The sequence below is a fragment of the Dermacentor albipictus genome, chromosome 2 (assembly GCF_038994185.2).
Source record: "Dermacentor albipictus isolate Rhodes 1998 colony chromosome 2, USDA_Dalb.pri_finalv2, whole genome shotgun sequence".
NCBI lineage: Eukaryota > Metazoa > Arthropoda > Arachnida > Ixodida > Ixodidae > Dermacentor > Dermacentor albipictus.
Genome location: NC_091822.1, coordinates 21788297 through 21811876, shown reverse-complemented (window position 1 = coordinate 21811876; position 23580 = coordinate 21788297). Strand labels below are relative to the sequence as shown.

Genomic DNA, 23580 nt, shown 5'->3' with positions numbered 1-23580 from the left:
GACTCAATGGGAACCAAAGGTCAGTGGGATGCCTCGCATTGGGCGCTCTCGGGAAGACTACAAATGAAGCTGTGCAGGGTGGTATGGGCTGGACTAGTTTTGAAGTGAGGGAAGCTCGCAGTAAAGTTGAGTATGAAGAAGGACTGAGGAATATGGAAGAAAGTAAATGGGCTGGGAGAGTGTTGAAATATCTGTACAGGAAAAACATTGATTCACTGTGGAGCAAAAGAACTAGGAAGCTTACCAGCAAGTATGCGGCCTGTAGGGTGGGCAACACAGCTACAACGAAGGTCAAGTGGAAAGTCAGAAAGGCTGAGATAATGTCATGGGTGGTGGCAATGGAAAAGAAACCTGCCATGAGTAACTACTTAAGAGGAAAAAACAAAATCAGGAAAGAAACAATTCATAATAACTCAGAGGGGAGCTCATTACTTTTCGAAGCAAGATCCGGATGCCTTAGAACACGCACGTATAAAGTGGCATATAACAAGGAAGAAGAAGCATGTGCTTGCCGCGGTAAAGCTAGGGAAACGATGACGCATGTTTTATTAGAATGTGAAGGTATCTGCCCAGTGATTGATTTAGGCACCTCTGGCCTCCTTGAAGCCCTTGGTTTCAGGGACAGCAGGGGAAAAGTAAACATGTCCGCAATAGAAATTAGTAAGAGGCGATTGGAAGATTGGTGGAAGAAAAGTAAGGGGAATGACAAACAACAGAGGCGTGCAAAAAGAAAGTTCAGCCTAGGGGTTTAGAAAGTTTGGTTATAGGAATTCATTGTGGGCATTTTTCTTCCTTTCTTTCTTTCTTTTTCAACAAAGGTGATTAGGCAACATAATAACTAGAGCTTGGTGGTGCAACCCACCGCCCCGTCCCAATAGGGACGCTCATAGCATGCATCGAGACTAGCACTGAGAAATCGGGAATTATGATCTTTATATGAAGAGATGAGTAATCACATGGTGTCAGTTCAACAGCAAGTCATACCCATAGTCATGAAATATAAATACCTTGACGTATACATAAAAGAAGGAAAGACTTACTCAAGCACCCACCAAGATAACCTGAAAATAAAGGTGAAGCAGAATGCAACAATAATGAAATGTAAGGTAATTTGGGGCCACAATAAATATGAAGTGGTGAGTGGGATCTGGAAAGGGGTCGTGGTGCCAGCACTAACTTTCGCTAATGCCATTCCGTGCCTAAAATTGGATATTTTGTTGGGGCTGGAAGCTAACCAAAAATCAGTGGGCCAGTTGGCTTTGGAAGCCCATGGCAAAACGACAAATGAGGCACTGCAAGGTGACATGGGTTGGGCGTCTTTTGAAGTCAGGGCAGCACAGAGCAAAATTAGTTTTTAAGAAAGACTCAGGAACATGGATGAAAATAAATGGGTAGCTAAAGTGCACATGTATCTGTACTTGAAAAGCATGGACACAGAATGGAGGAAGAGCTCAAGAAAGTTGCCAACCAAGGACAGGGTAATTGAAATTGTAAATCGACAACCAGGAGTCATCAGAAAGAAAGTGAGAGAAACAGAGACAGTTAATTGGATGCAAAGAGTGTAAACAAAAAGGACCATGGAAATTTACAAGAATGAGAAGAAAGAAATTAAAAGGGAAAATCTCTATGATAACGCGAAGGGCAGGGCCTTGCTATTTGAAGCTTGAGCTGATTGCTTGAGAAACATACCGCAGCAAATATTCGGAACTACGGGAGGCATGTGTATGCTGCAGCAAAAATCCGGAGACCACTCAGATCATCCTAATCGAATGCGAAGGGATTCACCCAGCGAGACCAGTACATAATGTACACCTTCCAGAAGCGCTTGGGTTGAAAATGGACGGAAACGTCGACCTGTCAGCAGTCGAGATAAGCAAGAGACGCTTAGAGTATTGGTTGGAAAAAAAACAGGGAAGAGATGGATACGACTGGATCTCCTAGTCATAGCTAGCAGTACAAGGTCGATATTGAAGGGGGAAAAAAAAGATTGAGGAGATGTATACAAAAATGCTAGATGAAAACATGTACAGCATACCTGATTAAATTAAGCAGGCTAGGTGACCATACTTCACTGCCCCGTTTCAGAAGGGATGCCAATAAATCATGATCATCATCACCAGATCGGAAGTAGTTGATGTTCTTACGTTACTGTTGCATAGCATTGTGTGAGTGGGACAAAACTCTCTCAAGAGTTCTTAAGCAGCTGCCCCAGCGTCTTAACATGCGGCGTGGCTGGCTTGAGAAGGCCGAGGAGGAGACTGAAGACGTGGGTCCCGTAGCTGGCTAGGAAAATGTCCCGCTGTTAATCCTGTCTGCATCTATAGGCTTTTGGTTATTGTCAAGTTCCAACAAATTGAGAGAAATTAATACAATAGAACCTTGTTGATATAATCCCATTTAGTACGATCTCCCGGCACCAACGTTTGCAATCGAGAACAGAAAAAATATCCAACGCAATTGTGCTTCTTTTTTACCGGTTGATATGTTCCCGGAAAACGTCATCTTTTTGCACCAATGTTAAGTACATCACCAAGCTGCAATCTTATGACATGTTTTCCGGCCACTGGATGAACACTGGTGAACAAGAAAAGGTGTGAGATGTGCGATCAAGAGCATTAGACGCCTGCCATGGCAGCTTTCCCGAAGTACCTGTCCCCTTGTCACGTGAAAAACCTGGCACCTACTTTCTTTATCCTATACCTTCCAGCACGCGATTCCTTTTTCAGTGCCAGCAAGTTTCCTCGCAGGTCGCCACACGTCCACCTATCATCGCCAACCCTGTTACAATAAACATCTTCAGATATCTGTTTACCAGCATGGGTGGTGTTGACCCGTTGGAAGCATACTGCACGCTGCAGGCCATCCCTCAAACGTACCGTCATTTTCTGTTGCAGGTGGTGTGAGATTGTCATGTTTTACTCTGGTGTGGTGTCACTGAGCAGGTTGATTTCGTTTCGGTTAGCTGCCACTGTCTTGAAACACTGCATCATAGGAAAATTACATAGTGCGTCTCTAGTCCACCAGCTTGATGCATGTGGGTACCGAAATGACCCTCACTGAGTGGGCACATCAAAACTTGCCCCAAAAATGAAGAAGCTGCTGACATCGGCTGAATTTGAGGAGTGCAAACATACGCTTGCCGAAGCTGCAGAAGCAGCAACGCGATTCCCACGATGCTTCACATTACTTCATTGCGAACTACAGCCGAGTCTGTCAAAATTTTTAGTGACTTTGGATGGTATGTTTTCGTGTTAAGTAAGCTCTCTCACATTTTTTTCTAAAAAGTATGAATGAGGTTTTACTATATTTGCCGCCTGTTAAACCTCATTGTAGCTATGTTACATGCAAACGCCTTTATTATACCCAACATTCACTTATAATGGGAAAAAAAGAAAGAGATTGCATCATTCGATAATTTGTCATATTCATGTTCATTATATCGAGGTGCGATTATTCCAATGGTGGATCCAGAGCAGTCTGCGAAATCTACCACAGAGCGCTGTGCTCTGGCATAGAGTATTCGTTCCGAGTCCTCATTTAAAACACTGCCATCAGACGGAGCAGGATACACACAAGTAGTGGCATTGCTCACGCCTGAGTGAAACTTTTGTGTTTTTGCAAACGACAAAGGTTTTTTCAGCACACTCGTGGCATGTTTGCATGTGACATTTCAGTTATTTGGGCAACTCAAAAACAATCTCTGAGGACATGTTCCTTACTAAAAGCTATGTCTCCCTTACCTTTGCATTCCAAGCAGTAGGCTCTGCGGTAAGGTTCTAGGACCTAGTACAGCAAGGAGAACAGATTCTGTAAAGTGCTTTGCAAGTGCTACTGTGTTGTCGTCTGAGGCTATTCCCCCATCCCCCCCCTTGAACTTGAAAAGCTGCTTTACAAACACACATGGGCACCCTCTTGAGGGCCTTTCTCACCCTCATCTGCCCTCACTGTCACATGGTGAGGTGAGGGAGCGCAGGCGTGAGGCAAGGGCAAGGCAGTGACAATGTGAGGTTAAAGGAGAAAATGGAGATTCATATTGTTCAAGTACAGAAAAGTCACTCCATATACGTGGTGGGTTCAAAGTCTAAAGTTTTGAAGTGTACTTGCAGGAAGTCTCTCTAGTGCAGATGTACGTCGAAGCCCACTTTTAAGTGACTGAATTAATAAATGGCTGTTGATGTTGGCTGTAGCTAAACCGATTGAAATCTGTAGCCACTGAAAGTGGCAACGAGAGCGGAAGGAGTGAGGGGGACTTTCTGGCATTACTCCGAGACTCTATTTTTTTAACTGATCACAATCGGTAAGCGCACGCCTTTGTCTGAAGTGAACGCTCTGGAATGTATGTTTGCTTGCTCTAATTCAATGGACAAATATAGCTAGAGCTGGTCTACAGTGCACCGAAACTTGTCTGTTTTATTAAGTTCACGCATGACAGCAACAGTCGAGCGACTTACAGTAAACGTTCAGCTTAAGTGTTTTAGTTCAACCTCCACAATGTTGAGCTGTTGCACTGATTCTCAAGAATAAGAACAGCAGAATAGTTTAATAATAGATTAACAAGTAGTTGCTTAATGTACAGTCAAACCTCGATATAACGAAGTAGGTAAAATTCGCAATTTGCTTCGCTTTATCAAAATTTTGTATTAAAATTCCACATTTTATGTACATAAGTACAGTCGCCGATCGGTTTTGCTTACACAGAAAGGGGTTGCAGAATTTTTTTGATTATCAGGCAATCGAAGAAAGCAAATTTGAATGAGAAAACTATTCATTTTGATGAATTTGGGAGTGGGCGATGGATGATTCGGTTTCATGGCCACACCGACGATATCTTCAAATAGGTGGTACGAAGTAAAGCAAAGCCAGCCACACTCTCGTGTGCGCTTCGCCCCCGCAGCTGATAGTGTTGCCGGCACTGGGACGATGCTCTCATTAAAAGCGCTGGCAGCAGGGAGCGAATGCCTCGTCTGCCTCTCGCTCCGAGTCACCAAAACATAAGATTGTGCAACCTCCAATACTAAACATGTGAGAAGACAGCTTACATGATGCCGTGCACTCTTTGCCCACACGGCTGATTACCTATAAAACAGGGTGCGCGGCTGCGTATGCGCTCAGCCGCACTTACAGCCATGCGCAGCCACTGCCCCTCGCATGCACTTTTTCACATTACAATGAGCTCACTCCCTTTCCCCTCTTTCCCTTTGCTTGCGGCAAGGAGGCGGCACTCGTGCGGGAAGCCACAATCTTTCTTTCTCTCTGCTGCACACTTTTACGTGCACCTAAAGCACAAAGTGCACTTGGCGGGATATGATCTTATCGCCCTTGGACTTTCATCATCATCATCAGCAGCCGGGTTACGCCCACTGCAGGGCAAAAGCCTCTCCCATACTTCTCCAACTACCCCGGTCATGTGTTGATTGCGGCCATGTTGTCCCTGCAAACTTCTTAATCTCATCCGCCCACCTAACTTTCTGCCGCTCCCTGCTACGCTTCCCTTTTCTTAGAATCCAGTCCGTAACTCTTAATGACCATCGATTATCTTCCCTCCTCATTACATGCCCTGCCCATGCCCATTTCTTCTTCTTGATTTCAATTAATATGTCATTAACTCGCTTTTGTTCCCTCACCAGATCTGCTCTTTTCTTATCCCTTAACGTTACACCTATCATTCTTCTTTCCATAGCTCGTTGCGTCGTCCTCAATTAAATAGAACCCTTTTCGTAAGCCTCCAGGTTTCTGCCCCGTATGTGAGTACTGGTAAGACACAGCTGTTATATACTTTTCTCTTGAGGGATAATGGCAACCTGCTGTTCATGATCTTGGACTTTATACGGAACATAATGCGGCTTCACTTCTTCATTTGCAAGCAGGCACTTGCAATTTGATCATTTCACCATCTGTGTCCGTGGAAGTTTCCATCTATTGTCTCAGCATTCCTTTGCGGCACAAGTGAAATTTTTTTACATTGAAACTGCATACAGACACACTTCGTTATATTGATGTTGTGATTACACGGTGTTCTATGGACCAGTGGTTATGAAAAGTTAAATACTTTGTTATATTGAAGTTCGTTATATCGAGGTTTAACTGTAGTACAGCTGAGTTGCAGTTTAGTGAGTCTGAGTTGTAGTGAGTTTGGCTGAGTTGTAGTTGTAGTGAGTCTGAGTGCAAGTGAGCCCAGCTGAGTAACGCTTTGATGAGTCTGAGTTGCAGTGAGTCTGGCTGAGTTGCAGTTTAGTGAGTCTTAGTGTGAGTGAGCCCAGCTGAATAATATAAAAGCTTGATGAGTGACTGTAACCGAGTCCGGCGGAGTATAATTTTGGTGAGCGAGTCCCAAGCAAAAAAATATTTTGAGAGTGAGTCTGAGTAAGATACGTTTATTTTGCCAACCTAAATGCAAGGAAGAACATTACTAAATTTGTAGTACGCATGGCAGCATGATACTGGATACATCACACGAGTTCATGAAAAAAAAACATCAAGCGCAGGCTTGCACCGCTCTGCACCACAACTGCAATTTCTCCCTCCCCGTCATGAATGCGTGCCTCCACTTTTACCCGTGTCAGTATGCTTCCCCCCCCTCCGTGTATTTCCTCTGCCTTGGCATTAAGCAGGCTTGCAAGTGGGGCAACACTTGGCGCAAAGCATCCGGCCACTTGCCATTTGGCAGCGCATGCTGTGTAAGCATTATCTATCTCTCTCACGGCCAAGGTCAAACGAGGCGCAGTGTGGGTGGTGTTATGAGAAGCAAGCAAGTTCGACGCTGTCAGGGTTTCTCCATTTTAGCGCAGTTACCATTTTTGTTCAGTGTTCGTTCGAACCCTCTCTTGTTTTGCTTGGATGCTCAAACCTTCGTGCAGAAGCGGTTCGGTTTAGCGTGACTTGACATCGTGGCACTGCTTATTTGCTGGTCGCACTGCTAAGCTTCGCTTGTGGCATTGCCTATGATGGGTGGTACTACTGTTGCCTTTGTGGACAACTGGTCTTTCCAAATGCTCGGTGTTCAGCACAACCTTTGGGAAGAACGAGGTGAGGCAGACTTTCAGCATTGCTCTCGGCAGTCATGGTTCGATTGAACATCGCTAATGTAGCTTGCGTGCCTTGACGGACGGAAAATGCAAATAGCAGGGAGCATGGAACCAAGCAGCTGGCCTTGGCAAGTCGGCCTCTTATGATGCTGCCCCACGACAGTCTCCCTAGAGCCAGTCTGCGCAGTGAGTCTTCAGGAGTAGGCCCTGCACTGTTAGTGGGCTTTTTGAAACACTGTATCATTCACAGTAGGTTTTAGTGGCACCCTTGTTGTGCGCTCTCCATACCACGTGCTCGGCCAATAAAAGTTATTGCTTTCACATCATGCGGTGAGGGCCTATTTCCCATGAGCTTAATTTTTATATATCTATGGCTATGATTCAAATGATTGCATGACACTCCCTCTTAGATCTTTACCATACTCAGTGTTTGATGCTCGTGTTCACCGTGATTGACAGCAAATATGGTTTTCAGCAAGGTCATCATTGTAATTGCGCATCTGCACTTGTGGAACGTATAAAGTGTCATAGACGAAACTGCAGTTGATTTTGTGGACCAAACATGACTTACAGGGAAGCTGAAGAGTCTGTCAATTTCAATAAGATGCTCATAGGCGGATGCGGGAGCCTTATAAACCATGAAGGTAAGATTGTGGGGAGGATTTTTCACTTAGCAGCGACGTAATCGCCGGTTAAAATTGCGCTGTCGCTCTGCCTCCCATCGAGCGCCGCGCGCTGCTGCTGACGCTGACGATGCGAGCGGAGGCCGGAAACTGCGGCGTAGTGACATGAGCACTTGTGTTCCGTTCCTTCGCAGTCTCTGCGACCGTGCCTGACCGCACTTGTTTCTGCGTGCGTGCCGTCATAATCTGCTTCCCTTGACCCTGCATTCCTTTGTTTGTGTGTATGTAGAGTGGTAGTTGACATGCGCAGCATCAATTGAAGTGGTGGGCCGATTATGCCAGTGTTCTCTGCAGCCTACGGTTGCATGAACAGCAGCCGCCACGATGTTCCGATGTTTCATTACTTCACGCAAGACAAGAAGCTTTCAGCTAAGTGGGAGGCTGCTGTGAATCGAAAGCATTTCAGGCGCTCAAGAACAACAGTGCTTTGCTCTAACCATGTTGTGACGACGTTAACTACCAGAGTTTATCAATAATGCATGAATGAGTGTGAGTACGACTTGCTGCTAGCAGGCTTTCTAAATGCAGCGCGAAAAGGTCAGGGCAACGAACACACAAAGACGAGACGGGTGCGGGCGGACGGATGGTAACTGGTCTTGGAAGATCTTATGATTACAGGAACTTGTCCAAACCTGGATTTTGATTTACTGGTGGCGCCTTCATGTTAGCACGCTGAACGGAAGGTGCATGTTTATCTCCCACCCTTGACGCAGGTTTCGTCGCAAACTGCCATTAATTTCCTATTCGCACATGTGTTGCGAAACAGCCTGCATGCAGCTACCATAACGCAGTGCAAGTGTAAAGTTTGCATGTGTTTGAAAGCCGACACACGCCAGGACACTGTGTTCCCCCTTCTCTCGCGCACAAAGAGAAACCGGCCGTCTCACATAGCCGACGGAATTCATCGCCTTTACGGCTCTGGTTTCGAGCAGCATGCCGATGGCGCACTGATGAAGGTCACTACACGTGCTACAAGAGCCGGAAAACTTTTCCTGCATGTAAACCGTTTGTGTAGATAGCCGACAGCTTTGGAGCAGCGCACAAATGCCGACGATCGCATCCCCGCTTACGTTCCACGAGGAGTCATGCAGGAACATAACAGTACTTTTGTTTGACCCGAAACGAACTCATTGGATCGCTGAATGCAGCTTTGCAAAAAACATAATCACCAAAGAACATTTCTAACACGAGGAGATGCTAACACTTCGCTTTCGTTCGCGTCAAAAGCACTGCTTGCTACCAGCATCTTTTGCTTCTTGGAGAGGCCAGCTCTTCGCAGTTGGTTCGTACATGTAGGGAGCAACGCCGAACTCCTCAGAGAAACGCAAGGTCTCGAAATTTACCATTACCGTCTCGGCAAAACAACAGCGCCAAACCACCTTGCACCGTGCTTCATGTGTAGCCGCAACGGTCGGTCCGGGCGAACACCATTGTTGACGTCACGAGACGCCCGATCAATCACAGGCGGAAACGAGGCGCGCGAGCTGCCCCGAGTCTGCTGCTGCACTTTTCGTCGAAATTAATTCTGTTTGCGCTTTCTTTCACTCAATTTCGATGCAATATTCGAATTTGCAGGGTTGAAAACCATTACGTACAGCTTTTCAGTCATTTCTTCTGGAATACCCTTCAGCTTCCCTTTAAGAAACTCTAAGCACTTAGTGTTGTGTCCAACACCTCAAAAAGCATTATTGCGAGCTAGACCTCCACCGTTTCTACAGTAAATTATGTATAAGTGGCATTAGGTATAGTCAAGCTTCTTTGTGCACATTTCTAGTAGGGAAAACTTTTGTTTACGAGGCAACCCTTCATTTAGTACAGTGCTAGAAAGAAAGGACTGTAATCTATCCTGAACTGTCAAAAATGCACACGCACCATAGAAACAACAATGTATGTGCACCGCACACATGCACACACAAATAAGAGTTTGCATATTCTTTAAAGGTCCTTCTTGCTCATTTTATCTTTATGCGAAATAAATCCGGTGCTGCCAAGGTTGATCGTCATGCTTATTTGGTTCTTGCAAGACATTGTAATGAACAACAAGTTAGGAAACTTCTTGTATGTTAACGACTCCCATGCATATTCTTTTCTAAATTGTTTGTGTTTGTAATAACTGCTTTCCCTATATATTAGCCTGATATGACGGTATTTTTCTCATTGATGTGTTCAATTCAAGAGGAAGCTGGAGTTCGTGAGATCTTTGGGCCAAGAATACCTTTCTGGGTCTGATTGAACTAGTCCGTGTGAACCCGGTTGAGTAGAATTTTGCCGAGTTTGAGCATGATATTTTTTCCATGTATGGTTCATGGTGTATTATATATTGTGCCTTTTAATTTGGTTGTTTTTGCTCAGTTTTTGTCATTTATGTCGTAACAAGCACTGAAATGTTTCATGCTGTGTCCCCTCCCCTCCATGTGATGTCCCATCGGCGTCTTTGAGGGAAAATAAATGATGATGAGTCATCTCAGCTGAGCGTCATTCTGGTGAGTCTGAGTCCGAGTGAGCCTGGCTGAGTAGAATAGTGAGCCTTGCTGATTATAGCTCTGGTGAGCCTGAGTGAGCCCGGCTGAATAGTACCATATTCATTAATGAATAAATGGCCTGTTACTGTACAAGGCTCTCCTTGTTCGCCACAGAGCCCAATTTGCTAGTCAAATCCCAACAATAATAACCAAGAGAGCAAAGAGAGAGCAAAGCCTTCCTGTCTTTATAGCAGCCGGGATCCACATTACACGTGACAGCACAGGCTCATGTGACTTAGTGTGACTGACATGCTCGCGTCTACATTTGCGCAATTTATTTGATACTGCCGAGGAAAAACTCCTCATGGAAAGCTTTGTTAAAGGGCTCCTGAACTACCCCTCGGGCATGGTGAAAGAACACAGTCCCGTGGGTAGCATACTGCTGTGAACATCTCGGCTAAATTTTGCAGTCGTGTAGCGTGTGAAGCTCATAGTGGAGCACGAAGTGACGTACTTCTTAAACATTCTTTTTTTCAAACGAGACCTTCTCCTCACCTGCTTCAAAGCTGCTGGCGGCTTGCATATGCCAGCAATGCAAGATTCCTATAGATGACTGCTATTGGGTGTTAGCTGACATCAATCAAGGAGGGTGCTTGGATCAGTCTGTTTCTTCCTACTGTTACTGTGCACAGGAATATCTCGATAAAATGAACTTCAGGGGACAGCAGCAAATCGTTTGTTATTCTGAAAGGTCGTTGCACTGAGAGCCCGAAAATTAATGCTTCCGTGGCATCCCCGCCAGCACAGGTTACATTTCTCCACACACATAGCTAGTACTGCTGCAGAAAGGAGCGTGGAAGAAGGAAGAGGCATGTGTAGAAAGAAAGGTGAAGAAGAAAGAGACGCATCTCCGTTGCTAGGCGACACTTGTCTGGGTGGAGCATGCGCTTGCAAAACTTGTAGCCTAGTCACCTCCACAATAATAAAAAGAAACAAAGAAAGTATCAGAATTTTTATCCTCTGTGGTTACCTCAAGTTTTCCAAACTTATGCGACGTGGTATTTTGCTTTCTTTGCCTTGTCGTCTGCTGGCCTAGTCTTCCGGTTGCCATGAAGGATACAGTGAAACTTGAGAAATCGCCAGATTTCAGGATGTTACTTCGTAGTACTGAGGCATTGTTAACATGGCATGAAAACTGAATAATGATGGTTATCCTGAAAAATTTCTTATTCTGAATTACGTAGGGCTGAAATATTGTTACATCGAAACTGTCAGCAGCCAGCAGGAGACTTCTAAAAAGTTTGTTAACCTGAAAAGTTTTTTAATGTGGTGTTCGTGTGATGAGGTTTCACTCTATATTTACACAGTTTAATAAACAGGCTGAACTAAGCGCAAATCTGCTTTCGAATTTGGATAAGATTACACACTTCTGGAAGAAGGCGACCGTTGTCCGCTCACACCAGGGCTGCCACGTAGGAATTAAGCTTTGGTCACCCTGCTTATCAGTGTTGTAGCCATTCGGTCTCGCTGATTTCAATTAGTTTTCAACACTCAGCTAACCTTGAACCATGAAAAACTTAAGGGCAGACCACATGTACGCCTGCCAGCGTGCGCTCACTCCTGGCCACCCCTGGCCTTGGCACACATCACTTTGTATTGAGCACTTCAAAATGTGCAATTTAAATGTAACTACTGTCCAGTCGGTTGAGCTGGTGCTTACAAAGCCGGTCCGCACCACGGACCGGCTTTGGCCAGACACGGTCAGCACGCTCTGCAGCCCTGTCATGCATAAAGCAAATGCTGTGCAGCTACAGCCTGCCATGTTGCATTGCAGCCGCCAAGGGGTGTTGCAGTGAGCCCGCTTGGCCCAGTGCACTGCGACTCACTGAAGACAGCAGCATCGTAGGTGCCAAAATTAAAAATGATGGTTCCTATGTGAACATCCAAAATAAAACTTGAACTTCGCGCCATGGTGATGTTCGACAGCCGGAGTGTTGTGGGCACACCTCACTCCACCATAGCCTTCGCAGTGCAAGGCATTGAAGCAGGAGCACCCCAAAAGGGATCAAAGGCGATTTTTGATTGCCAATAACTCCACTTCTGCTGAACGCATTCACCTACTTATTGCTGTAGGGTGTTTCTGGCATAGTCAAGTTTAACTGCAAATGCATTTCTCAAGTTCAATACAAAGTGTTTCAAGGCCCCTTTAACAATGTGACATGTGTTCTATTTGTGTTGCACGTAGGCGGTGCGTGCGGACCCTTCCAATGTGGAGCTGCGCTTCGAGCTGTGCTCCCTGTACGAACAGGTCGGCAACCAACAGAGGGCACTTGCATGCTGCACGGCCTTGGTACAGCAGATGGGCCACGGGGATGCCTGCCTCAAGCTCTCCCGTGAGCTGGCCAAGGTAGGTGACCAATGGGACTGCCTGCCAGGACCTCTGCTATGCGGGTCGTGGGAGGCCAATGTGCATGGTCTTGGTCGGAACATCAGAGCTAGGGAGCGGAGAATGGTAGCTGCTGATGATCCTACGTGAGGTTCACACCTTTTTTTCTTAAATTTGGGTCCAAATTCATTGGGTGCAGTGCTTACATTATTTAAAAGTGAAGGAATTTAAATTTACTTCGAAAAACCAATATTTATTTATTTATTTACAATACCCTGAAGGCCCATTGGGTGTTATAAAGGGGATGGGTAGAATGCACATAAAGAAAAACATCAGAAACAACAAAGCATTAACACGAAAAGAAAGAATTCCTAAGAAATGTTAGACTTAGCATGTAACAAGGACACTCAAATAAAGCAAATGGAAAACAACAAATGCCAAACAAAGTATTAGTGAAGATATTGTTACTCAACTTGTGTCAAGTATGTAATCACTAATGGCAGCCTTGAAAATCATTATGTCTTCTATGCAAGTGATTGACGAGGGAAGGTGGTTTCACTCAGTAATTGTCTTGGACAAAAAATAGTCAAAGAATGCATTTGTTCGACTAAAGGGAACGAAGACTTTTTGCGGGTGATCGATTCTGGAACACACATAAGCTGGTTCCTTCAAAAGTTCTTGCTTTAACAGTTTGTTCTGAAAGAAAATTTTGTGGAATAAACAGAGACAGAATATTTTTCGTCTAATTTGTAAATTGTCAAGGCCTAGGCTTGACTTTATTACTAGCTCCGCGTGAATAATTATAAACAACGAAACAAGCTGATCGGTTTTGTGCTGATTCGATGCTATCTGTTAGTGTTTGTTGTCCAGGATCCCACACAGATGAGGCATACTCTAGCTTCGGTCTAATGAGTGTTTTGTACAGAAGCAGTTTCAAGTGTCGTGGGGCCTGTGAAAGACTCCTGCATATGTAGCCTAGCATTTTATTTGCGTTACTGGTGATTTTGGAGATATGTGCATGCCAGGAGAGGTTATTAGCCTCGTATACACCAAGGTACTTAGATACTTATGCGAGGGAACTGTTTCAAGATGAACTTCGTTAATTTTGTACCAGAAAGTGTTGGATGGGTTAGACTGCCGAGAAGCTGCCGTTACTTTGCATTTAGTTGGATTAAGGACCATTTGCCACTTGGAACACCAGTTGCAGATCATGTCCAGGTCAGTCTGCAGAATGAAAGAGTCCTGTGAATTTCTTATCTCACGGTAAAGGATGTAGTAATCTGCGAAGAGTTTAATTGAAGAGTTAATTGCGCCGGGGAGGTCATTGATATATATTAGAAATAGCAATGGTCCTAAGACGGAGCTCTGTGGTACGCCTGATAGAACTGCACAATGCTACGATACCAAATGATTTGCACTAACAAATTGCGTACGGTTAGTAAGAAAGCATTGAATCCACTTCAGTATGTTAGGATCTCTATTTAGGGCACTGATTTTTAATGAACAGCAGTTGGTGTGGAACCTTATCAAATGCCTTGGCAAAGTCTAGGAAGATGCAATCAACTAGTAGTCCTTTGTCTAAAGAGGAAGCTAAGTTATTAATGAAGGATAATAATTGTGTTTCACAGGAGTAACTTTTACAGAAACCATGCTGAGAAGGAGTGAAGAATCACTTAAATTCTAGAAAGGAGACAAGGTTTGAGTAGATTACATGCTCAAGAAGTTTGCAGGGAATGCTTGTTTGTGAAAAAGGTCTATAATTAATAGGTTATAATGGGTAATAGGTTAAAAAAGGAACGACTTTCCCTGCCTTCCAATCTGCAGCTGATGATGTACTTTCAAGAGATTGGGTGAACCCGCCGTGGTTGCTCAGTGGCTATGGTGTTAGGCTGCTGAGCACGAGGTCGCGGGATCGAATCCCGGCCACAGCGGCCGCATTTCGATGGGGGTGAAATGCGAAGACACCCGTGTACTTAGATTTAGGTGCACGTTAAAGAACCCCAGGTAGTCAAAATTTCCGGAGTCCTCCACTACGGCGTGCCTCATAATCAGAAAGTGGTTTTGGCACGTAAAACCCCATAATTTAATTTTTAAGAGATTGGGTGAAGAGGTACATAAGAAAGACATATGAATATACTGCAGTGATTTTCAAAAGTTTTGAAATAATTTCGTCAATGCCGCCGCTAGACGACTGTTTCAAGTCCTGGATTAACTTCAAAATTTCCTGTAAATTCAATAATAACTGGGTCCATAGGAAAAAAATTGCGTTTGTGTAAGTGCAGTGTTAGGGCAGCGTGAACTCCAGTAAATGCATTCGCGAAGGTATTTAGTACTGCACAGCAGTCTTCACTGGTCATGACATGGCCATCAGCGTCTGTGAGGGATATGGCGTTTTTCTTTGCAGGCTTGATTGTCGTCGAAAACTTGTTTGGGTTTGTTGAAAGAAGCGAAGGTAATGTGTTATCGAAAAAAACATGCTTAGCTTTCCTTATCACAGTTCTGTAAGTGCGCAAAGGTTCGCTATATGTGCACCAACAAGTTCTGTCCTCCTTTGCAAGATGAAAAAGTTGTTTTTTCTTGTACAACATTCTTTTGAGAGTAATTGAAAACCAAGGCGAGCGCTTCTTTGAAGGGCCCCTCACCAGGTCTGGCCATATTGAGCTGATAAGTGCAGAGCATACAATGTGCACTAATGATCGTGTCTGCAACGTATTGCATCGCTACGCACCATGGAAAGGTCTAAAATTTCAATCCGAATGCTGTTTTCCCTTTCCCACGCGGCGATCATGGTCCAAGCCAGACAGTGACATACTCAGGTTCCTGAGCCTACATAGTCATGTCTGTAGTGTGACGTCACTCGTGGTGACACGTGACTCTGAGAATTATTGAAGGCAACATCTGTTATTTGTGTGATGTATTCCTTGAATTGATGAATTGAAGTTTATAGAAATAATAAAACACGCAAACAGTTTTACTTCGCACCGAAGCAAGAGAGATGTAATTCCGCTTCGCCTGCTTGTTCTCATTGTCGTGCAGTCATGTGCGCAGGTACCGAAACAATGCCATTTTCTACCGTGTACCAGCACGTGATCATGCTCTGCGATCCACTTGTTCTGCCTCAATATTCATGTAGCACTGAACTATACCGCTAGTCATGTGTCCTTTCGCACAGCGCGCAAAATCGTGCGCTGGGCGAAACAAGACAACCACAAGTGTTCGCGCACAATGCCGTCAACAAAAATGCGCAACGCCGAAAAAAAAAAAGATAGAGAAAAAGAAAGCGAGAAGAAAAAAGAAATGAAAGCGGGGCCCATGACATGTGCGTCACGCAATCCTCGAGGTCCGGTATGGGAGAACGCAGGAAGAAATTTGCAGAGGCTTGACGGGGCGAGTGGAGAGAGAGTCTCACTTGGCAGTGGAGCCCGCCTGCTGAAATCATAGTTTTGGGGCATTAAAATATTTCTATCTCGACTATTAGTGAGCTGATTTGAAAAAATTTTGCGGCAGAATGCTCCCTAGAGGACACGTAACAACTTCCAGCGTATAACCAAAATTTGCTTTGGGGCCTGTAAAAAAATCTTACTAGCCGATGCATATTTAGCTACTAGTAATATGACTGTTCTTGAGTAATTTCCAGTTTTCTTCAACTGTGCAATCAAAGAATGAAGGGATATATTCCTCAATAATAATCAGAGTTCGCTGTTAATTCCAGCATAATTCCATCTCGCATAATTTTTGATCAATTTAAGCTTTCTAACAGCAGGAGAGACATGCTGTTTGATGGTGAAATGAATGAAGCCTACGCCGGGAAAGTAATCAATGGAATTCATAAGTTGAAGCTCAGTAGTGAGTATTAAGTCTAAAGCGTTAGACGCTGTGGTCTCAGATCTAATAGGTGTTAATACAAGTTATGTGAGATTAAAGTTCAGGCACAGTTTAAGGAATGATTGGCTTTCGCATGATCCTTCCGCGACAGGGGAGGGCCCAGACAAGCTAATTTTTGGTAGTAACTTTTGGAGAAGGAATATTGCTGAATGTGAAAACTGCAACACCAATTGGTTTAGTATATCATGCAGATCATCGCAGAAGGTAGGTGCCGAGCCTGGTGGTCGATAACATGCACAGAATAGAAAGAACACTTTGATGGTTTATATGAGTACAGACACAAATAAATTCTGTTTGTGCTAACTGCAACAACACTAGACTTTAAGTTATCAGTAACAGCAACGAACACACCACCTCCATTTTTGTCATCACGATCGTGATGGTAAATTACGTAGTTCTTTTCCCAAACAAATAACTCGTCATTGCAGATTTTATTAGACAGCCAGGTTTTTATCGGCACAATTGCATCAGCAACGCAAGAATTGAAAGTAAAGTGTCCCACTTGACGACAACGCTTCCGAAGTTAGAATAAAATGATGACATGTCCCTGGGAGGCAGGTGACTTTCCCCATTTTTGGTTAAGATAATGATGTATCACCAGAAAGATTCTTGGCCCGTTGCTTTTTCTCATTTACATAAATGACTTGCCTAATTTTATTAACTCCTCTATTAAACTGTTTGCCGATGATTGCATGATTTACTGGGTAATTTCTAATAGTTATGACAGTACGGTGCTTCAGTCTGACCTTGACAATATTTCGGCTTGGTGTGCTTCATGGAACATCCACCTTAATACTAACAAATGCAAGGTAATGAGAATTTAATGTAATGCAAATTGTAATAATGTTTACAACTACTGTCTCGAAGGTTCAGTGCTAGAAAATGTGACGTCGTATTTAGGAGTACACATAGCCACTAAGCTATCTTGGGAGAAGCACATTGAGTACATATTGTTACGAATGTTACGTGTAGAAAGACACAAACGAAAGAGGCTATTTACAGGCTATTTGCACTAGAAGCAGACAGCCAGGCTGACACTCGCCCACGCTAAGGCACAGATCAACTTCGTTATTCTAGCGGCGGCTCGTCTCTTGGGTATCTCCCGATAATATCATAATACTACCCCCGGCGGCAAAAACGCCGTCACGGTGCTGTTAGATATCCAAGGCGCGTGGAGAGTTGTAGGGCTTGAGTCAGGCGACGTGGACAATGTCACTGGTAGTCACAGCGGAGGACGTAGTGGGCGTGGCTAAAACAATTTCATAGGTGACATCGGTCACTTGGCGGAGCATGCGATAGGGGCCTGTATAACAGGAAAGCAGTTTCTCACAAAGGCTAACCTTACGCGATGGTGACCACAGCAACATGAGGGTGCCGGGCACAAAATGGACATCACGGTGACGAAGGTCATAGCGTTGTTTCTTCTTAATCTTCTTAATCTCATCAAACTTCTTAATCTCATCCACCCACCTAACTTTCTGTTGCCCCCTGCCACGCTTCCCTTCCCTTGGAATCCAGTCCGTAACCCTTAATGACCATTGGTTATCTTCCCTCCTCATTACATGTCCTGCCCATTTCTTTTTCTTGATTTCAACTAAGATGTCATTAAGTCGCGTTTGTTCCCTCACCCAGTCTGCTCTTTTCTTATCCCTTAAAGTTACACCCATCATACTTCTTTCCATAGCTCGTTGCGTCGTCCTCAATTTAAGTAGAACCCTTTTCGTAAGCCTCCAGGTTTCTGCCCCATACGTGAGTACTGGTAAGACACAGCTGTTATACATTATTCTCTTGAGGGATAATGGCAACCTGCTGTTCATGATCTGAGAATGCCTGCCAAACACACCCCAGCCCATTCTTATTCTTCTGGTTATTTCAGTCTCATGATCTGGATCCACGGTCACTACCTGCCCTAAGTAGATGTATTCCCTTACCACTTCCAGTGCCTTGCTACCTATCGTAAACTGCTGTTCTCTTCCGTGACTGTTAAACATTACTTTAGTTTTCTGCAGATTAATTTTTAGACCCACCCGTCTGCTTTGCCTGTCCAGGTCAGTGAGCATGCATTGCAATTGGTCCCCTGAGTTACTAAGCAAGGCGATATCACTATGCACTTCACTACAGGACATACATTATTTGATCAATACGTTGCAGACGAAAACCACACATGAACTTTAGGATTCTCGTTCAGGGATAAGACTCTTCCATTTTACACCACATCATCGGTGATGTCCAAGGCCGACTATGCATGCGCATCACTGTGATCGGCCATTTGGTGGTGCGCATGCCAGTGATTATTTCAGCTGACTGTTGGTATCCTCGCTTATTGGAACCCTGGAACGATTTTGACAATTTTGTACAAATGTACTGAGTCATTAGGGTAGGTCCTTCTGATCAGTAAGCGATACAACTAACTCATTCCATACCGCGCCCTTTGGGCGTAGTTAGCCCACTAACGATAGTTTGAGACATCACTTTCAAGACCTCCTGTGCCGCTAACGGACACACTGCGCTATTGGATGTGAAGGAGGAGAACTATATTTTTTGTTAGCTAAGCAGCTCGCTTTTTTCCGACCAGGCAGTAATTTTTGAACGCGCTTTGACATTTCACGATCGCAAAGCAGAAAGCAAAAATGGCCGCCCACTATTGATTGTTTGAAATGCTGCTTTAGAGACCTTATGCGCCGCTTACCTTACGCACCGTACCATTGGACCTGAAGGAGAACTATACTTTTGTTTTCTAAGCAGTTAGATTTTTTCAGGCCAGGCGTTAATTTTTGAGTGCACTCCAAACTTTCGCAATCGTCAAAGTAGAAAGCAAAAATGGCCACCTTCGGGAGTGGTGCACGCTCTTCCAAAGATCGCAGATGTCATGATTCCACTGCATTGGCAGCTGATCTTATGAATGGATCGAGCAGCAGCAAGTCTCGGGATGCTGCCTATTCACCAGACTTTGACTCTGACTGTATAATAAGAGTGACGCAGGTAAAACAGATGCTGATGCCGAGAAAACTACCAACAAAAGGTACGCGCATGCCACCTCCAAAACGAAATGTTTCTTGCTTTTTGTCGTTTTTCACATTTCTTGCTGTGGACACCGCAGCTGTCTCGCTCGAGATGGAAACATGAACTATGTCAATGCGCAAGCGTGCATAAACGACACCATCTGGAAAGTGCAAAGTGCGACTGTGTGGCATCCCCTAGAGTATGGAGGTTACATTTTACTGCATGGGTATCTGGTACGGCCACAGAAAGATGGGTGGAAAAAGGCATGTTGCGCCTCCATTGCTCGGCAACTCCTTTCTGAGCAAAGCTTGCGCTCGCAAAACCTGATGGGTCGTCGCCTCCGCTCGCTCGCATTCTTTTTTCCTCGGGCGCCGTCTCAGGTTTTCCGAACCCGTGCATCGCGACGTCTGCTCTCTGCACCTTGTCGTGTGCTAGCCTACTGTTTCAGCTGCCTAAAAAGGTTACATGGAAATCTAAGAATCCCCAGATTTTGGAATATTAATTTGTAGTACTGAGGCATTGTTAACATCACAGGGAAACTGAATAACGATTGTTATTCTGAAATGTTTGTTATTCTGAAGTTCATAGTACTGAACTGTTTTTACATTGAAACTATAAGAAGTCAGCAGGGGATTTCTGAAAAATTTGTTAACGCCGTGCTCTTTTCCAAAATGCTCTTTTCCACCTTTAGTGAAATGACTCTTTTTAAAGAAATCCATGCCAAGCTTTGTAAAACGTAAAACGAGAGTGATTCTTTTCTACAGACATTTTCCCACCTCATAAAGATTTTACTGAAAACTAAAAATAGTCAGGACCCCCCTTGGTGCCGCTTCTCCTCCGATCACACCTCGCGTCACGCGCCTCAACGGCTCGTGCCGTTCGGACCGGTTGGTGCACATCGTCCTGTTCTTTTCTTTTGTGTGCCCCCATGCCTCTTACATATGACAAAACGACGTGCTTCACACCATTTCGTCTCTTTTACAGCTGCGAAATTCAAATGATGCTGGACGCTATGCTTCTATGTCAAGACGACGAGTGCCTAACTACTGACGCAGTAAAATTTGCTCACCGCGCTGAGGTAGCTCGCCAGCTTGCGTGGCTGCACATCGGCCAGCAGCGGCACGCAGATGCACTGCATTATAACATAAGCCATAGACAAATGTGCTACAACCCCAGTGACCAAGTGTGGGTGCGGACTCCTGTTTGCCACCACGGCCTTAGTAAAAACTTGCTCAGCTGGTATTTTGGCCCATGCTAAGTGCTGCACTGCATTAGTGACGTGGACTGGGAAGTCGTTCTGGACAGCACGGCTCAAACACGGTGCAGACAACAACATAGCCCTGATATCGTTCACGTCGTATGTGTGAAACCATATGTGGCGCGTTCGTGATTATTTTTTTTCTTCATTTCTTCATTTTTTATATTTACACTCATATGGGCTGCTAATGCAGTTACCTCTCTGTTTATTGAGACTGTGCATGTCATGCTTCATCACTGCTTTACTTTCATCTTTCCTGTAGCTGTCACTGTGTTCATTGCGCGAGCACCTGCCTTGCCCATGTTTCTTGTTTCCTCCTCCTTTTCTTGCACCGCTTCATAAGCTTCGAGCCCATGCTCTTTTTCGAGGAAGGGGGCAAATGGCGCCTGCAGTAGTGGGCACATTGCAAGAGAAGGGGCACGCAAGGACAAGAAAAAAGAATTGCGTGTGCTACTCTGCCCACCCGATAGCTAGGCCCCACCACGTTTTTCAGGAGTCTGCTTCCCTCACTAAACGTCACCAGTCCTCTTTGAAGACACATGACAATATACTGTATTGTTAAAACCAGTGTCGTTATAAGTGAGGTTGACCGTATTAGAAAAAAATTCTTGCTTGTCAGTAGCGACAATTTGCTTTGAGGACTGAATAGAATGTAACAATATTTGATTTATTATTCAATAGTTTCGAATAGTATTTGCAGCCCACCCCTAACGAACCTATGTGCAGGTGCATCACCAGAGGGGAAACCTGGCTGCAGCCACTCAGGTGCTTCTCAACGCCATCAAGAAATTCCCTGCCGACGTTTCCTCCGAAGGTACCATGGCATGCCAGCAAAATAATGACTTTGTGAGGTGCCCTCTTTCCTGACACGTCAGGAGTGCAACCTTAGTCATTTGCTTTTTTAATTCTTCGGCATTTATGTGGCTTGACATCAGCTGGATTAATTGAGGAAGGCAAGGCTCTTGTGCTACAGGAGTATATAGTAGACATCCATTAATTCGACTCCAGTTGAATTGGTTTTTCAAATAATTTGATTACAACCAAAGGTCTCGACCTCAATAATCGCCTGGAACTTGATTCTAAGGCATACCTTTCTTCCAAATAGACTGTAACTCGCCTGCACCTTCTAATCACATAATGAATCAAAATCTTGGCATGTGCATTAGCCTACCATCGGAGGCAGCATCATTGTCATCACAAGATGGCAGCAGAACAAGTTTTTTATGTAGGATAGTGGTGACGATGTTCAGCCTTCAGGATTTAATCATAAAGGCTCATTCAAAAGATACGTTATTGTACTTGATACAACAGCTGAGTTCCGTCTCATGTTTTTGAGTATTTCATTAATTGCATGCATTACAGGATCAGCTAGGAAATTGGTTATAGTCTAGCTGTATGCCTTTATTTCATTTGTGATGGTTGTCGAGTTGTTCAAGAAATGCAAGATATCAAAGTGGTCTGCATAGAGAGCCAACATGTTGTAGTCCATATACAGTGATAGAAATCTGTTTTAGATTGACGACAGTGGACATTATATTCAAATGGCCTTCCATTCTGCGGAGGTTTACTCTACAGTTTTCATCTTGTGATTGCTATAATGAGAGGCACGATACATTTTGTTTAGTGTTATAAGATGTGGTGCGCATTAGATTTATGTGCACCTTGCTTTGTACTACAGTGGTGAGCAGAAAAATTGGTGGACGCTTAAGCTTCGCCTTCAAGAGTGGAACCGTCGACCCGCCAAGGGGTGTAAGACAGTGGGCTACAGGGCAGCCATCACTTACGAGGTGCCCCGCATCGGACGCGGTGAGCGCCGAGCCATATGGTCGAGCAACGCGGCGTTCGGCGCAGCAATGAAACGTGCGCCTGAGCAAGCGGAACGAACCGAAGAACTCGGTATCCCGGAGGGGGAAATGATGCACGCCAGCCAAACGTCGTGATCGGCACAGGCAGAGAGATAGACAGATAGCGATCTAAAGAAAGGAAGGACGCTTGATTCTGCAGAGGGAGCAAGGCGAAGCGTTGTCAGGGGAGAGGGAGTCGGGGCCGCGAACCGCCTCGCAATGGTCCTCGCAGCTCCAATGCGCGCGTGGCGCGCCATCTGTCGGGGCAGCGCCGTACATGGAGAGGAGGGGGTCTTCTGTGTTTGCCGCAAGATGGCTCTGCGTGTGCGGAAAGCGCAGAAGAAATGCAGCGGAAACGCACTTCGCTAATCGTGTAATTGCGACTTCTGTAAGTTACATGTTCATAATTACCGATATACACCGCAGTATAACTTTCCACGGCTTGTTTCCAAGGCAACACCGCATTCACTAGAGGCGCGTTTGTACCACTTGGAAGCATCGAACTCGTGGCTGAGTGGTAGCGTCTTCGTCTCACACTCGGGAGACCCTGGTTCGATTCCCACCCAGCACATCTTGGAAGTTGCTTTTTATTTATGAAGTGCCTGCCGTAATTTATCGCTCACGGTCAACGCCGCGGACGCCGCCGCCGACGACACCGGCTTTTCTGTGACACGAGCTCCTTAACGCTATCGCGTTAAAAGATACGATATTTTGCACTTGGGCTCTGTGCCTTAAACTGCTCAGAATGTTTGTGCTGCACTGTGCCAGACCGCGGGCCAGTGGCGATGGTCCCATTGTGTGTTTTATTCACTCTACATAGCCCATGCACACAACTTGCTTATTCCAAAGTATATCACAAGGAAACCGTACACATCAACCAGTGTGTCAAAATATGTGTGCACTGGAGAGAGAAATTTTTATGATAGATGGAAAGGCTAGCAGAACAAAAGTATTAACATGCTGCTACAGGTTTACAAGAGATCAAAGGATGAGAGAGGAAGAATAACATGCATACGCAAAGATTCTGAAAGGGC

General features: G+C 44.8%; 1 protein-coding gene across 4 annotated transcripts in view; it reads left to right on the top strand.

Moving 5' to 3' along the window:
- LOC135897947 (general transcription factor 3C polypeptide 3-like) overlaps positions 1 to 23580 on the top strand; it is a 291263-nt gene that overhangs the window by 70303 nt on the left and 197380 nt on the right. For all 4 annotated transcript variants that reach the window (XM_065426657.2, XM_065426656.1, XM_065426655.2 and 1 more), the window contains 2 exons: positions 12416 to 12577; positions 21429 to 21516. In XM_065426657.2, coding sequence (XP_065282729.1) covers positions 12416 to 12577; positions 21429 to 21516 — 250 coding nt within the window. The remainder of the gene's footprint in view (positions 1 to 12415; positions 12578 to 21428; positions 21517 to 23580) is intronic.